We start from the raw sequence: 17,722 nt of genomic DNA, 5'->3' as shown, positions 1-17,722 counted from the left end.
GTGTGTGTGTGTGTGTATGTGCAGATTTTTATTCTCACTCACTTTTCTCAGAGATGGCAATTTATTGCAAATAAAAGGTCTTGTTGTCCCATAAGACCCTATTCAATTTCATTGTAATCGGATTTTTAGTTTCGAGGTTATGTATCAAATAGTAAAAATCATAGAACATCATTATCTCAAAAACTACACAACCGATTTGAACAAAATTAGGCTCAAAAGAACGGGCTATCTGGAAAACCCTTAAGTTTTGAATTTTATAAAGATTGAACATGTTGTTCGAAAGTTATGAAAAGAAACGTGTTCTGAAGACTGTTTTATCTCACTCATGTTTCTCAGAGATGGCTGTACCGATTTTCATAAAATTAGTGTCAAATGGAAGGTCAAGTTGCCCCATGAGACCCTATTGATTTCTTTTGCAATCGGACTATTACTTTGCCTGTTATGTTTAAGAATGTGAAAATCCAGATTTGAAAAGAAACATATTCCGAAGACTACTTGGACTCACTCACTTTTATCAGAGATGGGCGATCTGATTTCCACAAAATTAGTGTCAAATGAATGGTCTAGCTGCCTCAGAAGACCATATTGAATTTTACTGTAATCGAACTGTAACTTCACCCGTAATGTACCGACTTGTAAAAATCACGAAACTTCATTATCTCAGAAACTATACAACCGATTTGATCAATATTGATATCAGATGAGCGGGCTAGTTAAGGGTTAACTGATGAATTATGATTGAACATGTGGTTTAAAAGTTTGGCTGCCCTATACGTTCCCATTTCATTTGATTATAATCGAAATTAAGCAACTGTTATGTATTAAATTGTTAACAATACAACAAAAGTCTATTATCTCAAAGAGTACATGACTTATTTGAACATTACTAGTGTCATACGAACGAGTCATCTCTCAAACTCACAAATAACAAACTTCATAACAATTTGATATGTGGCTCAAAAATTATGGAAAGAAATAAAAATTCAAAGACTATTTAAAACTATACCTGCTTTGGTCGATATATATGGCCTTAACATAATTTAAGTGTGGTATCGTACTATTTGAACGTTTCAAATTGATTTATTTCTCCGGTGTGTTTAAAGTTTGCAAATGCTTAACCAATCGGCCATAGGATATGATCAAAGTCAAATAACAACTCGTTTGAAATGATTGGTTTTAATCGAAATGACAACATCCTCGACTGTTGGCTTGTGTACATCGCTTTAATTCTAAATATATTTATATTGAGTGGTATTCGGTCATTTTCAGCAGATTTTCTGGCATCAATCTGACACCGGAAACACCCATATTGGGAGGTATTTAGTTATTTAGGTTGTTTTCCAAAAATTAAAGTGGTCGTCTTTAAATTCAAAATGGTGTCCAGGGTCAATGTTTGGTTTCTATGCATCATCACGTTTACGGAAATATCCATATTGACTATAATTCGGTCATTTCCCTCTGTTGCCTATAAGTTGCCATTTAGAAATTCAAAATGGTGCCTGAGGACAATTGTTAGCTCCTTGCATCATTCTGGTTCCAGAGATACTCATATTGGATAGTATTTTAGGCTGTTTTTCACAAACCGGTAGTCGCCATCTTGAATTTCAAAATGGTATTTAGGATACTGGTTAAAGAAAAACTCATATTGGGTGATATTTGGTCACTTTGGACTGTTCTTCAGAAGCCGAAAGTCGTCATTTTGAACTTTAAAATTGCCTGTGAAATCAATTTTTGTCATCTGGGCGTAATTCTGGTTCCGAAAACATTCATATTGAATGGTATTTGGTCATTTCCGGCTGTTTGCCAGACACCGGAAGTTGCCATCTTACAATCCAAAATGTTGCCAGAGCTCGATTGTGGAACATATTTGTTACCACTAAAAACATTCACCTGCCAATATGGTTCCATTTAGTAGATTAGTTCGCGAGATGTGCAGAAATTTGTGAAGAAACATGTACTTGCAGAAGAGGGAGGGGCGTCGAACCATTATGGACAAATTTGTTGCCTCTAAAAACATTCACATACCAAATTTGGTTGTATTTTCTTGATTGGTTCTTGAACTGTGCGAAATTTGTGTTTGATGTTTATGGGACCCCTCCCTTATAGAAGAGGGATTCGGGTGTCAAACCATTATGTACATATTTGTTACCACTAAAACATTTACCTGCCAAATTTTGTTCCATTTGGTTGATTATTTCTCGAGATGTGCACAAATTTCTGTTTCATCTAACTATTATGGACATATTAAATACCCCTTAAAACATCCACATGCCGATTTCGGTTTCATTTGCTTGGTTTGTTCTTGTGTTGTGCAGAAATTTATGTTTCATTTGTATGGGAACCCTCCCTTCCAGAAGAGGGAGGGGTCTCAAACTATCATAGGAACCTTTATCGGCACCAAAAACCCCTACATACAAATTTTCACGTTGATCGGCTCGGAAGTTTACGAGCCTATATGGATCAGACAGACAGACAGACCGGATTGCATTTTTATATATATAGAGAACAACATCTATATTTTAGAACCTAAAGAGTGAATATACATTTATTGGATTGAAGCGTTCATGTAAATCTGTTTTTTCAAATAAAAAAAAGAATGAGAAAGGCTGGGTCTGACCGCTAGGTGGATTAATTTAGGTTTTCTAAGAGTTCATGTAAATCTATTTTACCAAATAATAAGTTCGAATGAGAAAGGCTGGGTTTCACCGCTAAGTGAATTAATTCAGGTTTTTGTATACCCTATGCCGTTGCTGATCAAAGTGTTAAAAAAGATCTTATATGGTTTTTTTTTTTTTTTTATAAAATCGAATTGCTAAGACGCTTCTTTTAATTTTTTGAACTATTTTTGATACTTTTAAAATATTTTATTTCAATTTCCAAATTCTCTCCCTCTCATTCCAGCTTCGGTCGACGGTCCGGTTGCTCGACATCCTCGCGCAAATCCAACGGCCGCCGCTGGTCGTTCGTGTTCGATCCGGCCGGCCGGTTGTGCTACTACTGGTCGATGGTGGTGTCGATGGCGTTCCTGTACAACTTCTGGGTGATCATCTACCGGTTCGCGTTCCAGGAGATCAACGGCGAATCGATCGTGCTGTGGTTCTGTCTGGACTACTTTTCCGATTTTTTATACCTCGTAGATATTCTGTTCCACTTCCGCACGGGTTACCTCGAGGACGGTGTGCTGCAGACCGACTCGACCAAGCTCCGGCAGCACTATATGAACTCGACGACGTTCTACATAGACTGCCTTTGTTTGTTGCCGTTAGATTTTTTATACTTATCGATAGGGTTCAACTCGATACTAAGATCGTTTAGGCTAGTCAAGATTTACCGGTTCTGGGCCTTTATGGATCGCACCGAGCGGCACACAAACTATCCGAATTTGTTCCGTTCGACCTCATTAATACACTATCTATTAGTTATATTCCACTGGAACGGTTGTTTATATCACATAATCTATAAGAATAACGGTTTCGGCTCCAAGAACTGGGTGTTCCACGACTCGGAATCGGCGGACGTGGTGAAGCAGTATCTGCAAAGCTACTACTGGTGCACACTGGCACTGACAACGATCGGAGATCTGCCGCGGCCACGCTCCAAGGCGGAATACGTGTTTGTGATAGTGCAGCTGCTGTTCGGTCTGATGCTGTTTGCGACGGTCCTCGGTCACGTGGCCAACATCGTTACCTCGGTCAGTGCGGCCCGTAAGGAGTTTCAAGGTAGGTGCTATCTCTGCTATTCTCTGCTGGCACATTAGCATACACTATTATAGTACACGGAAATTGTGGTGATGCCCTCCACGCGTCATTAACCATCCGCTTCTCGCGGTGTCTGTCGATGGGTTTAAAGGCGAAAAATTGATTACTTGGCAGTGACGGGCGGGAATAATGGCAGAAGAAATGCTCCCCCCGTGCATATGGAAATAAACCGACAATGATATACACATAATCCCAACGATGATTACGACGCTAGGCAATGGCAGCCTGAGGTCTCGTAAAATCGAATGATTGACATTAGCTTACGAGTGTGTGGATTCGTTTGACTTTCCGTCCTGCGGATGTACAGAAGAGCTGGTTGTTTTTTCCATGTGTTGTGGTGGTAACTTTCTCGCCTCTTGCAGGTTGCTGACTGCACCGTGCGAAACAATGGAACGAAAAATGTCATAAAATTGTACAAACCTTCGCATCAAAATTGCGAAAGTTCCCAGAGGGATATTGGCTGCTTTATCGCGGCTGGTGTTGGAGCTGTATATTACACGTGTTTGTTCTTTGCTGTGCTTAAAGGGTTTTTGGGGTGGTTAAAAGGGTTTTTCATAAAGAAATATACGCGTTGTTTTCTGAAACATTTTTCAATGGTATCTCACCGTTGTTAGCAGAGAATTATTAAAATTGATATCTGATCAAATATTTGATAAAAGATATGAATTACGTCAGTCGTTTTCCTCCATTTATTGAATGTGTGGTCTAAAAATATAAAAAAAATCATTTCAATGAACTCTAATATTAAAAAAAGCATATTAAGCTCTGAAACAGATCCATTTATATTCGACGTTATGTATCAACCTGAGCCACTAGCAGCACGGCACTAAAATCAAAACATTCCGTGCGCTTCATGACAGATCGAAACTAGCTTGCCGATTGAACTACCCTCTCCACACAAGCAGCATCCGTAAAGAGCATTTCCACGATTGGATTAGCATAATATTGCAGAAGGAGGGTAAGCGAATATTATTCTCAGTTGGATTATGGAAGCTAGAATGGCAGAGTTTTAGTTCGGTTGTTGATGTTAAACTGAAACAGTTTTGTGTCGACTGAATACACAACATTCAATATTGAATCGAAGTGAAACAAAAGTGTTCGAATAGTTAATACTCTTGTTCAACCACGTCTAGCGATTATTGCTTAACAATTTGTAAATAAGAGTAGATTTTTCAATGACGTTTCTCTGAAGTAATTATTCGTACTAAATATTTCATTTAATATGGTGCTATGTTAGATCTTTCATGATTTACTAGGGATAAAATTGAATCTTAATCATTTCGTCATAAAAATGAAAGTTGTCCTATTGCAAAGATATAGATAATTTTATAACATTTTTCCAATTATTTTATCCCTTTTTTAACTGGTAGGGTAACGGGGGCCACTTTAGGAAGAATTTTTACAATTTATTCTATTTTTCCAAATTAATAACTGTTTTATCAGATCATTGTTAAAAGCATCATGTCTTTTTTGAAATACATCGTTCAACACCGCGATTTATTAGAAAATAGCTTGAGAATATCAAAACTTCTACGTAGTATTCCAAACTTATCTTGGACCTCGTAACTCGTTTCTAAAGCTCAGAACATGATGGTATACTGTAGAATCGTACGTGTCACGTACTGTTTCAAATTTATGCATCCATGCATGTCCAGATCGCGAAATAACATTAACTGAACAAATCTGGAACAAAAATGTCCTAATCAGTAGGTAAAGTTTTCTTAAAATTTTTTGGTATAATGTTGGGCTCAATTCTTACCTTACGGTCATCTACGAGCCTCCACCGGATGACTCTTGTTTTCTGATTTCCCAGCACTACAAAATCGACACCTCGTTACGCTGCGTTGCCGCCACTGTAGTAGATGTGGTACTTGAATGAAGTGTGTGCTATAGGGTCTACTGCACGGAATTCCCTTTTTCCGGAATTTGACCACCGAACCTCCTGAAGTCGCTGCGATTTTGACTCTTTGTCGCTGTAGTTTTCGAGCGAGCAAGCCAACCCGCGCCGGTTCATTGAGAGATCGGACGGTCCAAGTACCCAAATTCCATCTTAGGTGTAGCTGGCGGGATACATCATTCCATAATTCAGCCACCCGCTCCAGGTCAGACGCTGTTGTACGCCGCCCCTAATATGGGGACACAGCCGCGTACGACCTCCTTCCTAGTCAGCATACGACCATAGTTTCCACCGGTTCTCCGCTAAGGGGCCATCTACATTCCACGTGGACCGATTTTTAACGTTTTTGACTCCCCCCTCCCCCTCCGTGGACAACTGCTCATATAAATTCTGAAAATTTTATATGGACCGTGGGCATTGTTGCCATAATTTAAGTATAATTTTCTAATCTTGAAAGTTTTTCTATTCAAGACGAAAATCAACAATGAAAAGGATACGTGAGATCAGTGAATATTGTGAAATTTAGTTTTAATAATAAAATTGTCACAGTGAATAAATAAATTTAATATGAATTTTTTTTTGCGAACGCTTCTCGTAGAAACTACTCTTCTGAGAAATTCGCTAAAAATCTTGTAAATTTCTGAAACTGCGTAAAACTGCTTAGAAAGCGAATTTCTATGAGATTTCTCCAAATCAGTTTCCAGTTTTCACATTTAAATCACTGCACACCTTTAAATTCAAACATTAGAACTAGCAACCAGAATATATACTTTGCACCAGTCATCCATGCTGATAGCAATGGCGATAGTGTGGAATTCAACTACTTCTCTTCCCCTTGACCCCCACCCCCCTTTACGGTGCATAACCAGGAGCTATGCGTCGAGGGAACGTGATTGGAACACTGAACACCCCGTTCTTGGGAGAAGGTTCCATGCATACACTGTGAGACTGGTTATTTGTGCGCTTGTGAAAACATACACAAGCAAAGGCAAGCAAACACAGTGAGCTGTGGGATGATCGCAAGCAATTTGGATTCAACGAGCATCGTTTTGGCGCAAAACCTTTCACCACAGTCTTCACAGGTTTGAAGAGAATGTAGGTAACATCATTATTGTCAAAAAGCAGTGGCTCCAGCAGAAGTATCCTTTCACGAGCTGGTCTTTTCCTAGTGATTCCAAGGTGTATCGACAAATGTAAAGTTGTACCAACAAAGTCCACCTCTGGGAACCAAAGAAAGTGCAGCAGTTTTTGTTGGATTATTTGAATAAATAACTTACTTGCATTTTGCTATCCCGTTTCGCTGAATGCTTTTTCCAGGAAGCACTCAACTGACATAGAGTTCCATTAAAATGATGAATAGATTCGTAGAATGCTACGCTCAAAAAAAAAACATTCAGGTCGGTACCGAGTTTAATTGACAATGGTATAAGTTGGAGAAATATTTGTATTCGATTCAACTATCCGAAGAAATGGTTGAGAGAGAGAGAGAGAGATTTTAATGCAGAACACTGTGCCCTTGTCTGGCAATCGTGATTGCTTTGATTGCATAAATTAAGTTTTTCTATTTCTTCGGGAGCATCCATTTTAATGTCCAGTGGAACGACCACAAGAGTTATTCTCCTATAAGGTAGTGTAATCTTGAGAACAAAAAAAAAATCAGAATGAAAACAACGTTTCGAAACTTTTTTCTTTTTTTAAAAAAATTATGGTTTCTCATTATTATATTTTAATAATCATTATTACCTACGAGATAGAGATTTTAATTGAAACCATTTTCATTATTATTGAAGAACATGTATGCGGCATTTGGAATAAATTATGTTTCATAGCACAAATTAAATTATAAATAATTTTCTGCTATCTACTCAATGCAAAGTTACGAGATTGATTTTACGAGTATATTTCATCGTCAGGTGGATTAATTGGGAATACTCTGTGCAAGCGCAGTGCCACGATTACAGCGAAACAATTTATTATTAAGCGACAATTACCCCCACACGCCCGGATTCAATTTCTCACACGCGCTGATTTCGAATTAACTGTGCAACTTAAAGGGCCGTAAATTCATTCATTACACTATCCATTACAGCTAATTAGGTAACACCGGGTAGTGTCGCACTTCACGAGAGCTTTCATCGCGACTGCCTCACAACCCTTGTGAAATTCAATCGAATAATTGGTTTGATAGAAAGCTTCTTCACTAATTTTGTCTCACTTCTCTGTCACACAATAGTTCGAAGAAGGTCAACTTTTGGGTGCTGCAAAGTGCTTGAGTATGTAATGTGTCACGAATGAAAGCACTTCAAGCATATCGCGAATCGATCGGTTATGCGGAGAACTGTGGAAAGGGGACTGGTGTAATTTCAGCTGAAAATTTTTAACTAAAATTGTTCGACGTTTGAAACTTGTTCAGGTGTGGTTCAGGTTCAGGTTATACCAATAGTCTTTTGTTTCTTCGGGCAAAGAATGTACCTTGAATTAACAAGTCACTGCATTGTTTAGCATGTGAATGAGCAACATCCAATTTTTCCAATAATTTGTTTTTAAATTTTGTTACTGGGCAACATTGCTGTTAGAAAAAATGGACGCCTATTTTTTTTGTTGCGCCATGGATTGTTTTGTCTTCTGATGTGTTTTTTGTCCGTAATCAAAACATGCCCCATAAGCGTCTCACAACGTAACCTCAAAAATCCCCCCTAAATAGGTTCAGAATGGCTCCTAATGCGATGAAAATATCAAATATACTTTAGCTAAACTTACACAAGTAGGGAGTGCGTGAGAAAACTGAAGGAATCAATAACTCAGCTGGCATACAATAATGAATGTTAAAATGAAAAAAAAGGGATATTAATGTTTCAATGATTTCATTTGCTAAGTCTTCTATAACATGCAGCGGTTTTATTGATATTTAGATTTTATATGACGAATCAAAATGTGTCCAAAAAATCTCATAGAAAATTTAAGTTAATGGAATTTTATGTGGGTTACATGGTTAGATTTATTGAACATACTTCCACAATTTAACAAAAGATGGACGTTACGAATATGTTAAAAATGCAATTTTATTTTGCAACCATTCGAAATATTGTCCATCGCTAGCTACTCAAGCTACTAGCTTACCTATCTTTCAGGCAAAGCTCGACTACCGTTACGATGATAGTCTTTTGAGACTGTCTATGAATCAAGCCATTTTCGTTGTCTTCATATGAGAAGAACTGCTAATCAGCCAGACCATGTGCCATCTAACGAAACAAGTTATAATTGTATGGCGCAATACCTGAAATTTCTATATAATTTTTAACGACTTTTGCTGTATGAGGTCAAGCGTTGTCATGCAGTAGAATCATGTTTTCGTGTCTCTAAGACCGTTTTTCGCTCATTGCTAAGGTTAATCACATTAACTGAAGTCGATACCGATTTCCAGTGATGGGATTTGTTTGGTTTCAACAGCTCGTAACAGCTCCGGCCTGAAACCTACTTACTTCCTTTTTTAATGAAACACTCTTCAGAATTTAACCTGCGCCACAATGTAACGCCAACAAACTCGGTCCATGGCAGCTTATCTCCAGTTTCAATTTGGGATCCACTCTTCTTACTTACTCTTCTTGGTCCAACCATACAGCTCGGTGCGCTCCTATACGTCTAATGCCGGCCGGACTCAAGACGAACACCATTTTTGCGGAATTGTTGTCTGGCATTCTCACAATATGTCCCGCCCATTGTACTCTACGAATTTCAGGATTCTGGGTTCGCCGTAGAGCTGCGCCAACTCGTGATTCATTCTTCACGTTCTAGAGCTTTGCCCATGTTTCTTGTCTGGGTTTTACAGGCGTCTGGTAAATTGTACGGAGGCGAAATTTACCAGACCATCGAAGTCTTGTGAATCCGGAGTAGGCACGACTTCCGTTACGATAGGTTTACAGATTCCTTAGCTGCATTTGTTGTCGGATCCGAGGTACAAAAATTCATCAACCACCTCGAACTCATCTTCATCCCTAGGTTCTCCCTGCTAGATAATAATCGGTATTCGACGAATTCACCTTCAATCCAACCTCTTTTGCTTCACGTTTCAGTTCCGTGTACTGTTAAGCAGCCGCCTGGAACGTCCTTTCGACAAGCTCCACATCGTCAGCAAAGCAGATGAAGTGGCGGGTTTTATTGAAGATTTTGCAACATATGTTGAAGTTCGCATGGTTCATAATACTTTCGAGTGCAATGTCGGTCACCTCACGTTTATTCGTCAAGCTTTCTTCTTCCTTATCCCGGCACATTTCGGTTCGCAGCACGAAGCCTGGCTACGCGGGATGAATGAGAACAATTCAGCTGCTCCATGTCCTTTTGTCCCGGAAAAAATGTAGAAATGCCCGTGCTACATCCTTCGTTAAGTCGTTAAGAGTCGTCTGAAAAAGTATCCTCGAACTAGGCGTTATGTCGATTCGTCTTGATGAACCCAATAGTAGCTTCCGCAGTTTTCTAGAGGGGCTTCGATGAGCTCTGCCTCATCCGGTAACGCTGTCTCAAGGCTTTGCACGTACTCAATGACGACTTCGGGGAGTTCAGGTAGCTTTGGATCAAATCGTGGCGGGCGACGGTAGATGCGGTTGTCGACAACCGAAAGTCTTCGGCGTATTTTGACCGTCAGAATCGACGTTTACGTCACGATAGGCTCGGGTGTAGATCCTTTCGTAAATCTAAACACAATTGGTTTACGATTCGGTCCTTTCTGTGGTGTACCGATATGGGAGTACATGCTACTAGTAGGTACTACGTACGGCTGTACTCTTGGAGGCGGTGAAGGCAATGAGTCGGAGAACGTTTTCGTTTGTGAGCTGGTATGCGCTGAGCTTTTCAATAACCGGTCTTAAATCCTCCTCTAGGCCGACCTTAGCGTTGAGATTTCCGATAAAAATTTTTGTTTCCGATAAAAATTTTGTCATGTTTGTGCAGCTATTGTTTGCACGCTCCAGCTGTGCGTAAAGGCGTCCTTGTTTTCATCGTTACATCCTAGGTGAGGGTTCTGCACCGGAATGATGTAAACGTTGAATGAACGGTCTTTAATTCTCAACTTGCACATTCTGTTGTCGATTGGCGTCCATCCATTCACGCGCTTCTGCATTTTGCCCATCACAATGAAAGCTGCGCCCAGGCAGTACCATTTCTATAGGAATGTACTGATACTTCCTTCAACCATACCTTCTACAGCGCTACAATGTCGAACTTGGGGACCCTCAATAAGTCGGAAAGAATACTTTCCAAAATCAAGGGGCCTGCAGTTCCATGATCTGAGTTTCTAATCGGTAGTCCGTCTTCGTTGCCTGAATTTATGCCGATTGTTTCAGTCTGTATTTACATTGTTTGCTTCTTGTACTGATAATTTTTACGACAAGCTTGAAAGGCCTGAACCAACCCCATGTGTCACCGGAGGCCCACCGTGACAGCTTTGTTTAGAGTCCCACACTGGTACCAGGTCGTTGATCAGTTCAGAGCAGCATATTGAACAGACACTGTTTTGAGCCGCAACATCTTGGTTGACAGACGCTCGGGTTGGCGAAGTATTTCCTCTACCAGCAAAATATGGTTAATGCGCAAATGAACGCGTCGCACCTTCTCACTCGGCTGTTTTCGGATTGACAACATTGCCCAGTAGAGTGCCAATGGGATGTATAAAATGAACACAAATGAAATGATGCATAAAGATGAACACCGATAACTCCAAACCTCGACGTTTCATCCATTTCTAACACATTTGGCATCCAAAAACAATCAAAATCGACAATTTCATGAACTACTTACTACCTGTGCATTATTTTCATCGGTCAAAAAGTTGAAACTTTGACCGCTTTGGGACAAATTTTTCTGATGTCCGATCGAGCTGAAATTTGACATGGGGACTCTATTCGAGAAGACGAAACATTTGAGTCCTACCGCTAAACGAAATTCGAAAGTTAATTTTTTTTTTATGAATATGCCATTGGCCCCAAGCTCGAAAGATTTCTAAGGCCTAGAAAGTTGATTTTTTTTCCGGTTAACACCAAATCTCGACGTTTCATGCATTTCTAAGACAAATAGCGTGAAAAAATAGGCGTGAAATAGGAACTTGTGAGAGCCGGACCTAGTTTGACACTCCTTTCAGGTAGTCAACTCACAATTTGAAGTCCACGAGCTGATCCCAGCAAATTCTAATACCAGAGGAAGCTGTTAATGCGTTTTAATGGATCCTCATCGAGCAATTTCTTCAATTCAGCGATTTAGAAGGTTTTTCGCTTTCCTTCACTATCGCGGACATGTTGAAATTACCGTTCTCAAGGCGACGGAACATACCACGGAACATTGCTTCGCATAGAGCAGCATTTCCGTGAACTTTTTTCAACTCTCGATGCGTTTCTTTGAATAAAATGAGAACAGTAACACTTCCCGCAATGACGATTACATACAAACATTTCCATACAACTTAAAGTATATGACGCTACAATAAATCCACTAACGCGTCAAAGCGGTTTGTTTATTACATGTCTCAGCTTGATTCATCACGTTTTAGATATGTCAAAATCGACCAGAATTTTCTGCTAGCACCATCTATTGATAAATGGCGGGAACTTAACTGTATATACAGAGTGTCGCCGTGAAAGTGATACACACACTTGAGTGCCTTTTTCGCACCTTTTGTTTGTTTTTATTGCGACACATGTTTGTAGTTCACTCGTTAGTGATATAGGCAATGTTTCCCTTGTTTTCAAAAGAAAATTGCAATGGATTCAAGTAGAAATCTAGATTTTGTATCATTGTATCTTTAGGTTCGAAAATATTACAAATTAAAATGCAATTTGTCAACCCGAAATGCTTTTTGTTTCCATTTCAGGGGTTTAAACATGATGTACTTAATATCAAGATTGTCTATGTCAGTCTACGCGCGCGTGACTCTAACATGTGTCTTACTCATTTTGTTACTACACTATTTAATATTATATAACTATATTCAAACAAAAAATCCATCATCATCAATGAACATAATAACTTAATGTACCAAATAAATAAAAAAAAATCAATTTTACAATTTTCTTTATAAATAAAAAAATCTATGCTGTCTACAAAACAGATTTTATGTGTGGAATACAAAGGCGTTTATACTCTGCCATTGTTGCTGCACGTTTTAGGTATCGAACTGAAAAAGTTTATTCCTCTATACAACAGCGAGTTCTGTGATCTTCCAAAACGAAAATTTGGTGTTCTGGCATCTTCCGCGTTTCTAGTGTTGTACAAAACTCTTCCTCTATCAATCCGGTCACACAAATACCGAGGCAACATATAATAAAAATTTTAAATAGAAATACCATTGTCAAAAAATATACTCTTTGCTTCACAGAAAGCCATCGCAATACGTCCAGCATAAAAATTGAGGAAGTGTATCTATTATATTTCATAATTAACCTTCTAGTGCCCAGTGCCGCCTCTAGGCGGTCCTCAGTCGAACCTCTAAAAAGCTTCAATAAGAACTTAAAAATGTTTATGAGGCTTAATAGTGATTTTTTCGAAGTCCGTCTGAAAATTAATTTGTGTACTAGAGGGTTAATCGCATAATTCTATTTTGTAAACGTTGCAATCTCAATATTTGCGTATTGTTTGCCAGGAATAAAATGGATGAACGGAAATCTATATGTGGTGAAATAATTGACTTGTACAACTGAATTTTACTATTAACAGTCAATGCATTCTTTAACCAGCACAAGATGCTGTATTTTTGGCCATTTTTTTGATGACATTATCAATGTGAGACTTGAAAGTTAATCTGTCATTAATAATTACTCCATGATACTTTATTTTATTTACGCGATCAATCGTCTCACCATCAATTTCAATATCTACGTCTAGTCTGGAGTTGGCTGAAGAAGTTATCAAGTACTTTGTCTTACTAATATTTAGTTTCAGTTGCTTGAATTTTAACCAATTCGCTAGATAATTTAAATCTTGGTTTAGAAGTGCTACAACATCAAGCGGATGCTTCGCTGCAATGAACAGAACAGTGTTATCAGCGAATAAATTAATATCACAGAACTATAAAATGTATCCGGTGAAATTCAGCCCGGTCGGCAAGGAAAATGGTTCGTAAAATGAATATGGTGTCATAACATTACGCAAAAATTACAAATACGGACCTTTCAAGAGACACAAGATTCACGGAGTTTTCTGCAAAAATATTGCCAACAGGATTGCCAGCATAACTTTTTAAGATGAAAATTTGTGTACCTTGTTTTGAACAAGCAGAATCATCGTGTGCAGGGAGCATATCTTCATGACATTCCAGCCGATGAAAGAGGAGTAGAATAATTCCAGAATGCTTCAGCTGGGATGGTTTGGAGAGTTATATCCAATAACGAAAAGTTGCCACTGCTATTCGTCGACAGGGTTGCGAAAATTAATAAAAAGTTCTCTCTGAAACACGTCACTAAAGACTTGTACACACTTAGATATTATCACCGAGTACGGTAAAATAAATTACCGAGATTTCAACAGCTGAGATCTCGGTAAAAATCTCGGTAATACATCAAAACACCGAGATTCTGTAAAAGCAAAAAGCAAAACCTGTCAAACTTCAACGTGATTCTCGGTAATGTTTCGCCGAACTACTCTGAAATTTAAACTGTCCAATTATTACGAAAATTTCGGTAAAATTCATCAAGGTACCGTAAACTGGGGTGACTTTGATCACTTTTTTGATTGTATCTTAAATATTTTCAGAATATACTGAAAAAAATATTGTTTAACATTTTTAAAATAAGTACTGGCATGCATTGAGAAAGATTCAATCACTATTTCAGAAGCTTAGCAACAATTTTGCTGTTTTTAAGTATGCTCTAAAAATTTTACACCAATCATCATTCCGGGGTGACTTTGATCACTTCATTATTTTGATAAATTTGGAGTAACACTTTGCTACTTTCACTAAATTCACTATATTAAAACGACTTAGACGAGTTTATAAATATGGAAAGCAATTTGGGGGCCATTCACATTCTACGTGGACAGTTTATGTGGGCGAATGTCCAAGATTCATACATAATTTTTAGAATATAAATGAATGATTATCCACTGAGAGGGAAGGTGGTCTAAAATCATCAAAAACTAGTCCACGTGGAATATGACTTATGCAATTGTCCGAATTTGCACGTTACTTCACGTCTTAGGTTTTTGTTAAGAAGATATATGTAATACGCTGTGGAGATTATGGGGACTAAACATTGCCTTCGAGGAAAAACTTGCAAAAATAACAATGAAATGCATTGTTATAATATTTGTTCATCTTAAGAACAAATCTGGGCACAAAATAAAATAGCTTTACAAATTGCATCTTGTTGTTTTGAATCTGCTTGAATCGATTGTTTGTATGCAACAAAAATCGCCAAAAATACACTTTATTTTCAATTAATATTTTAGCATGAAAAACACTCTTCAAATAGTAGGAAATGCATGAATAGTAGCAATGCAGACATATATCTACACAATCAGTGAAAATTACGACAAATCCCGAGCACTACGAGCGATTTTTTACCACATTTTCAAAAAAGAGGTACAGTGATCAAAGTCACCCCGGTGATCAAAGTCACCCCAGTTTACGGTACGTATTTGCGATTTTTTTAGATAACTCAGAATATGAATAAAACGATTAAATATACAAATTCATTTATTAATTACTAAGTCAACTGATTCAATCAAATACAGCATTGTTAAAAACTGGAGAGTTTTATTGCTTCCAAGAAATAAAGAAACATCTATCACTCTGCAACTTCCATCCTGCGAGAGAGTTGATAACCTGCGAAATCGAGTGAAGAAAAAATTAATCGTTTTTTTTCGAATTTTCTTTGCAGCAAAAAAACAAGCTCTGAGAAAAAAAAGTGTATCCTCACTTAATATTTTAGTTAATCAGGTTATTGCAGATTTCTTTATATAATACTAATCAGCCGCAAAACTTGCTCCTTTTTTTCTATACCCGGACACGAAAAAGCTGTTAGTGTGTGTCCTGAAAAACGCGTTATTCTGACAGCTCAGTTTTCAGAAATCTCGGTAAGAGCGTTTTTGTCCGACGAAATCTCGGTTGAATAATGTCAGGTTTCCGAGATTCGGTATTTTAGTTTACTGCACTCGGAAGTTTTCGGTTTTACAGATTTTTTCGGTAAACAAATGTACGATATTGCGGTAAACACGTTGAGTTTCCGATTTCTCAGTAATTTTTTTACCGAACAACGGTAAACTAAAATATTTTCAAGTAGTTCGGTATTTTACTTTACCGACAAAGCATTACGCAGTTAAGTGTGTACCAAGGAATTATTTGGAGTAGAAAGTACTTTTAACAAGTTTCAGCACCAGCACATAAAACATTGGTTTTTCAGAAGTGGTGCAACAAAAATTGCCCGTGTTTATCAGTACCTCTGGATGGCCCGCATCCTCTCCTGGTTTGAATCCATTGAACTTCAGCACTTGGTGGCACATGCTAGGAAAGTTGGGTGAAGTAAAACATATGATTTGGACACTTTTGAGAACCATTTGGTGAAAAACTAGGATGAAATGCCGATCGAAATCGTGCGTACGACTTGTGATAATTTGGAAAAGGGTTTGCGGGTCGTAATTAAATACAAAAATGAAAAATTTTAATTGAATTGATTCAGCTGAAACATTACTACTCTACCATGCTAATTAAAAAGAACCAGAGAAGAAATATTCATCTGTTTTAATTTTGTGGCATAAATAAAGTGTATCACTTTCACGGTGACACCCTGTAGAACTTATAAAAATGTCATTTGACGCCGATGTTGATCGAGGTGTTCCGGATAAATATATTTAATCCCGTGCGTGAAATCATTTTAAAACCCTAAATAAAATAGGTTTTTGAAAAACAAAGAGCTTCTAGGATCAGTTTCTCAAATTAAATTTTCCGTCTTTCGTAAGGCAGCGACATGAATTTGGGATTTAACATCTGGCATTTGTCTGGAAAGAAAACATTTATTTAGCATACCGCAGAGCACTTTGCGTGCCCTCATGAGGGTTGCATGAAATGGAAAGTAGTAAAAGAAGCAAAACCCTAGTATACATATGACCAATTCCATAAAAAATGTCGTAATAGTTTTTAATTCTCATTTTTCATTTAGCCGATGATGTCCGATCAACAACGGTAGTTGACTGAAGTTGAAGAAAAAAAAAAATTCTGTCAATTTTCTTCAGTGTTTTTTTTTAAAGACGATTTTTTTATTTACTACTTTGTCGAAGGCACTAACTATACCGATTTAATAAACGATTTAATATATATATATATATATAAATATATATATATATATATATATATATATATATATATATATATATATATATATATATATATATATATATATATATATATATTTTTTTTTTTTTTTTTTTTTTTTTCAGGTGGAGGGGAAATTTGCATCCAAACCCCTGAGGTGACCAACCTCAGGGAGTGTGGGGTTGGTTTGAATCAGTGACCGGACCCACTAAAACCCCTCCAGTCTCCAGCCCATAATACTCCCCGGGACCACCGCTAGGTATTGCTTCGGGGAGCGGCTTTTGTGCTCTGTGCACCCTCTTGGTTCTATAGATCTCTTTGCTAACTTAGCTAACTAACCTGGAGACTGGCCGTTAGCTAACACTGGCGTGTCGGTGGTCAACCTGTCGCCTGTTTTGCAATTCTAAAACTATTTGAGAGGCGGCTGTACAAACCGCCCTCCAAATGTTTGGGTCTTTACACATCCTCCGAACTAGGTTGTCCGGAGTGGTGTCTGGCCCGCTCACTACCGTCATGTCGCTCCGCGCATGCACAAAACGAGGGCACACGAAGAAGACATGCTCAGCAGTTTCTTCCGCATCCGCGCACTCGGGACACATGGGGGACCCCGCATGCCCGAGTCTGTGTAGATACTGCCTGAAGCAACCATGACCTGACAGAATCTGTGTCAAGTGGAAGTTAACTTCTCCATGGCGCCTCCCGACCCATCCGGATACGTCCGGAATAAGTCGATGCGTCCATCTACCCTTTGCGGAATTGGACCATTCCTGCTGC

General features: G+C 38.3%; 1 protein-coding gene across 7 annotated transcripts in view; it reads left to right on the top strand.

Moving 5' to 3' along the window:
* Positions 1–17,722, top strand: part of LOC129725431 (cyclic nucleotide-gated channel rod photoreceptor subunit alpha) — a 444,338-nt gene that overhangs the window by 323,418 nt on the left and 103,198 nt on the right. For all 7 annotated transcript variants that reach the window (XM_055681274.1, XM_055681280.1, XM_055681278.1 and 4 more), the window contains one exon: positions 2,902–3,719. In XM_055681274.1, coding sequence (XP_055537249.1) covers positions 2,902–3,719 — 818 coding nt within the window. The remainder of the gene's footprint in view (positions 1–2,901; positions 3,720–17,722) is intronic.

This window comes from Wyeomyia smithii, chromosome 2 (assembly GCF_029784165.1).
Source record: "Wyeomyia smithii strain HCP4-BCI-WySm-NY-G18 chromosome 2, ASM2978416v1, whole genome shotgun sequence".
NCBI classification, from domain to species: Eukaryota; Metazoa; Arthropoda; class Insecta; order Diptera; family Culicidae; genus Wyeomyia; species Wyeomyia smithii.
The sequence above is the reverse complement of the archived record's forward strand: the minus strand, read 5'-3'. Positions and strand labels throughout refer to the sequence as shown.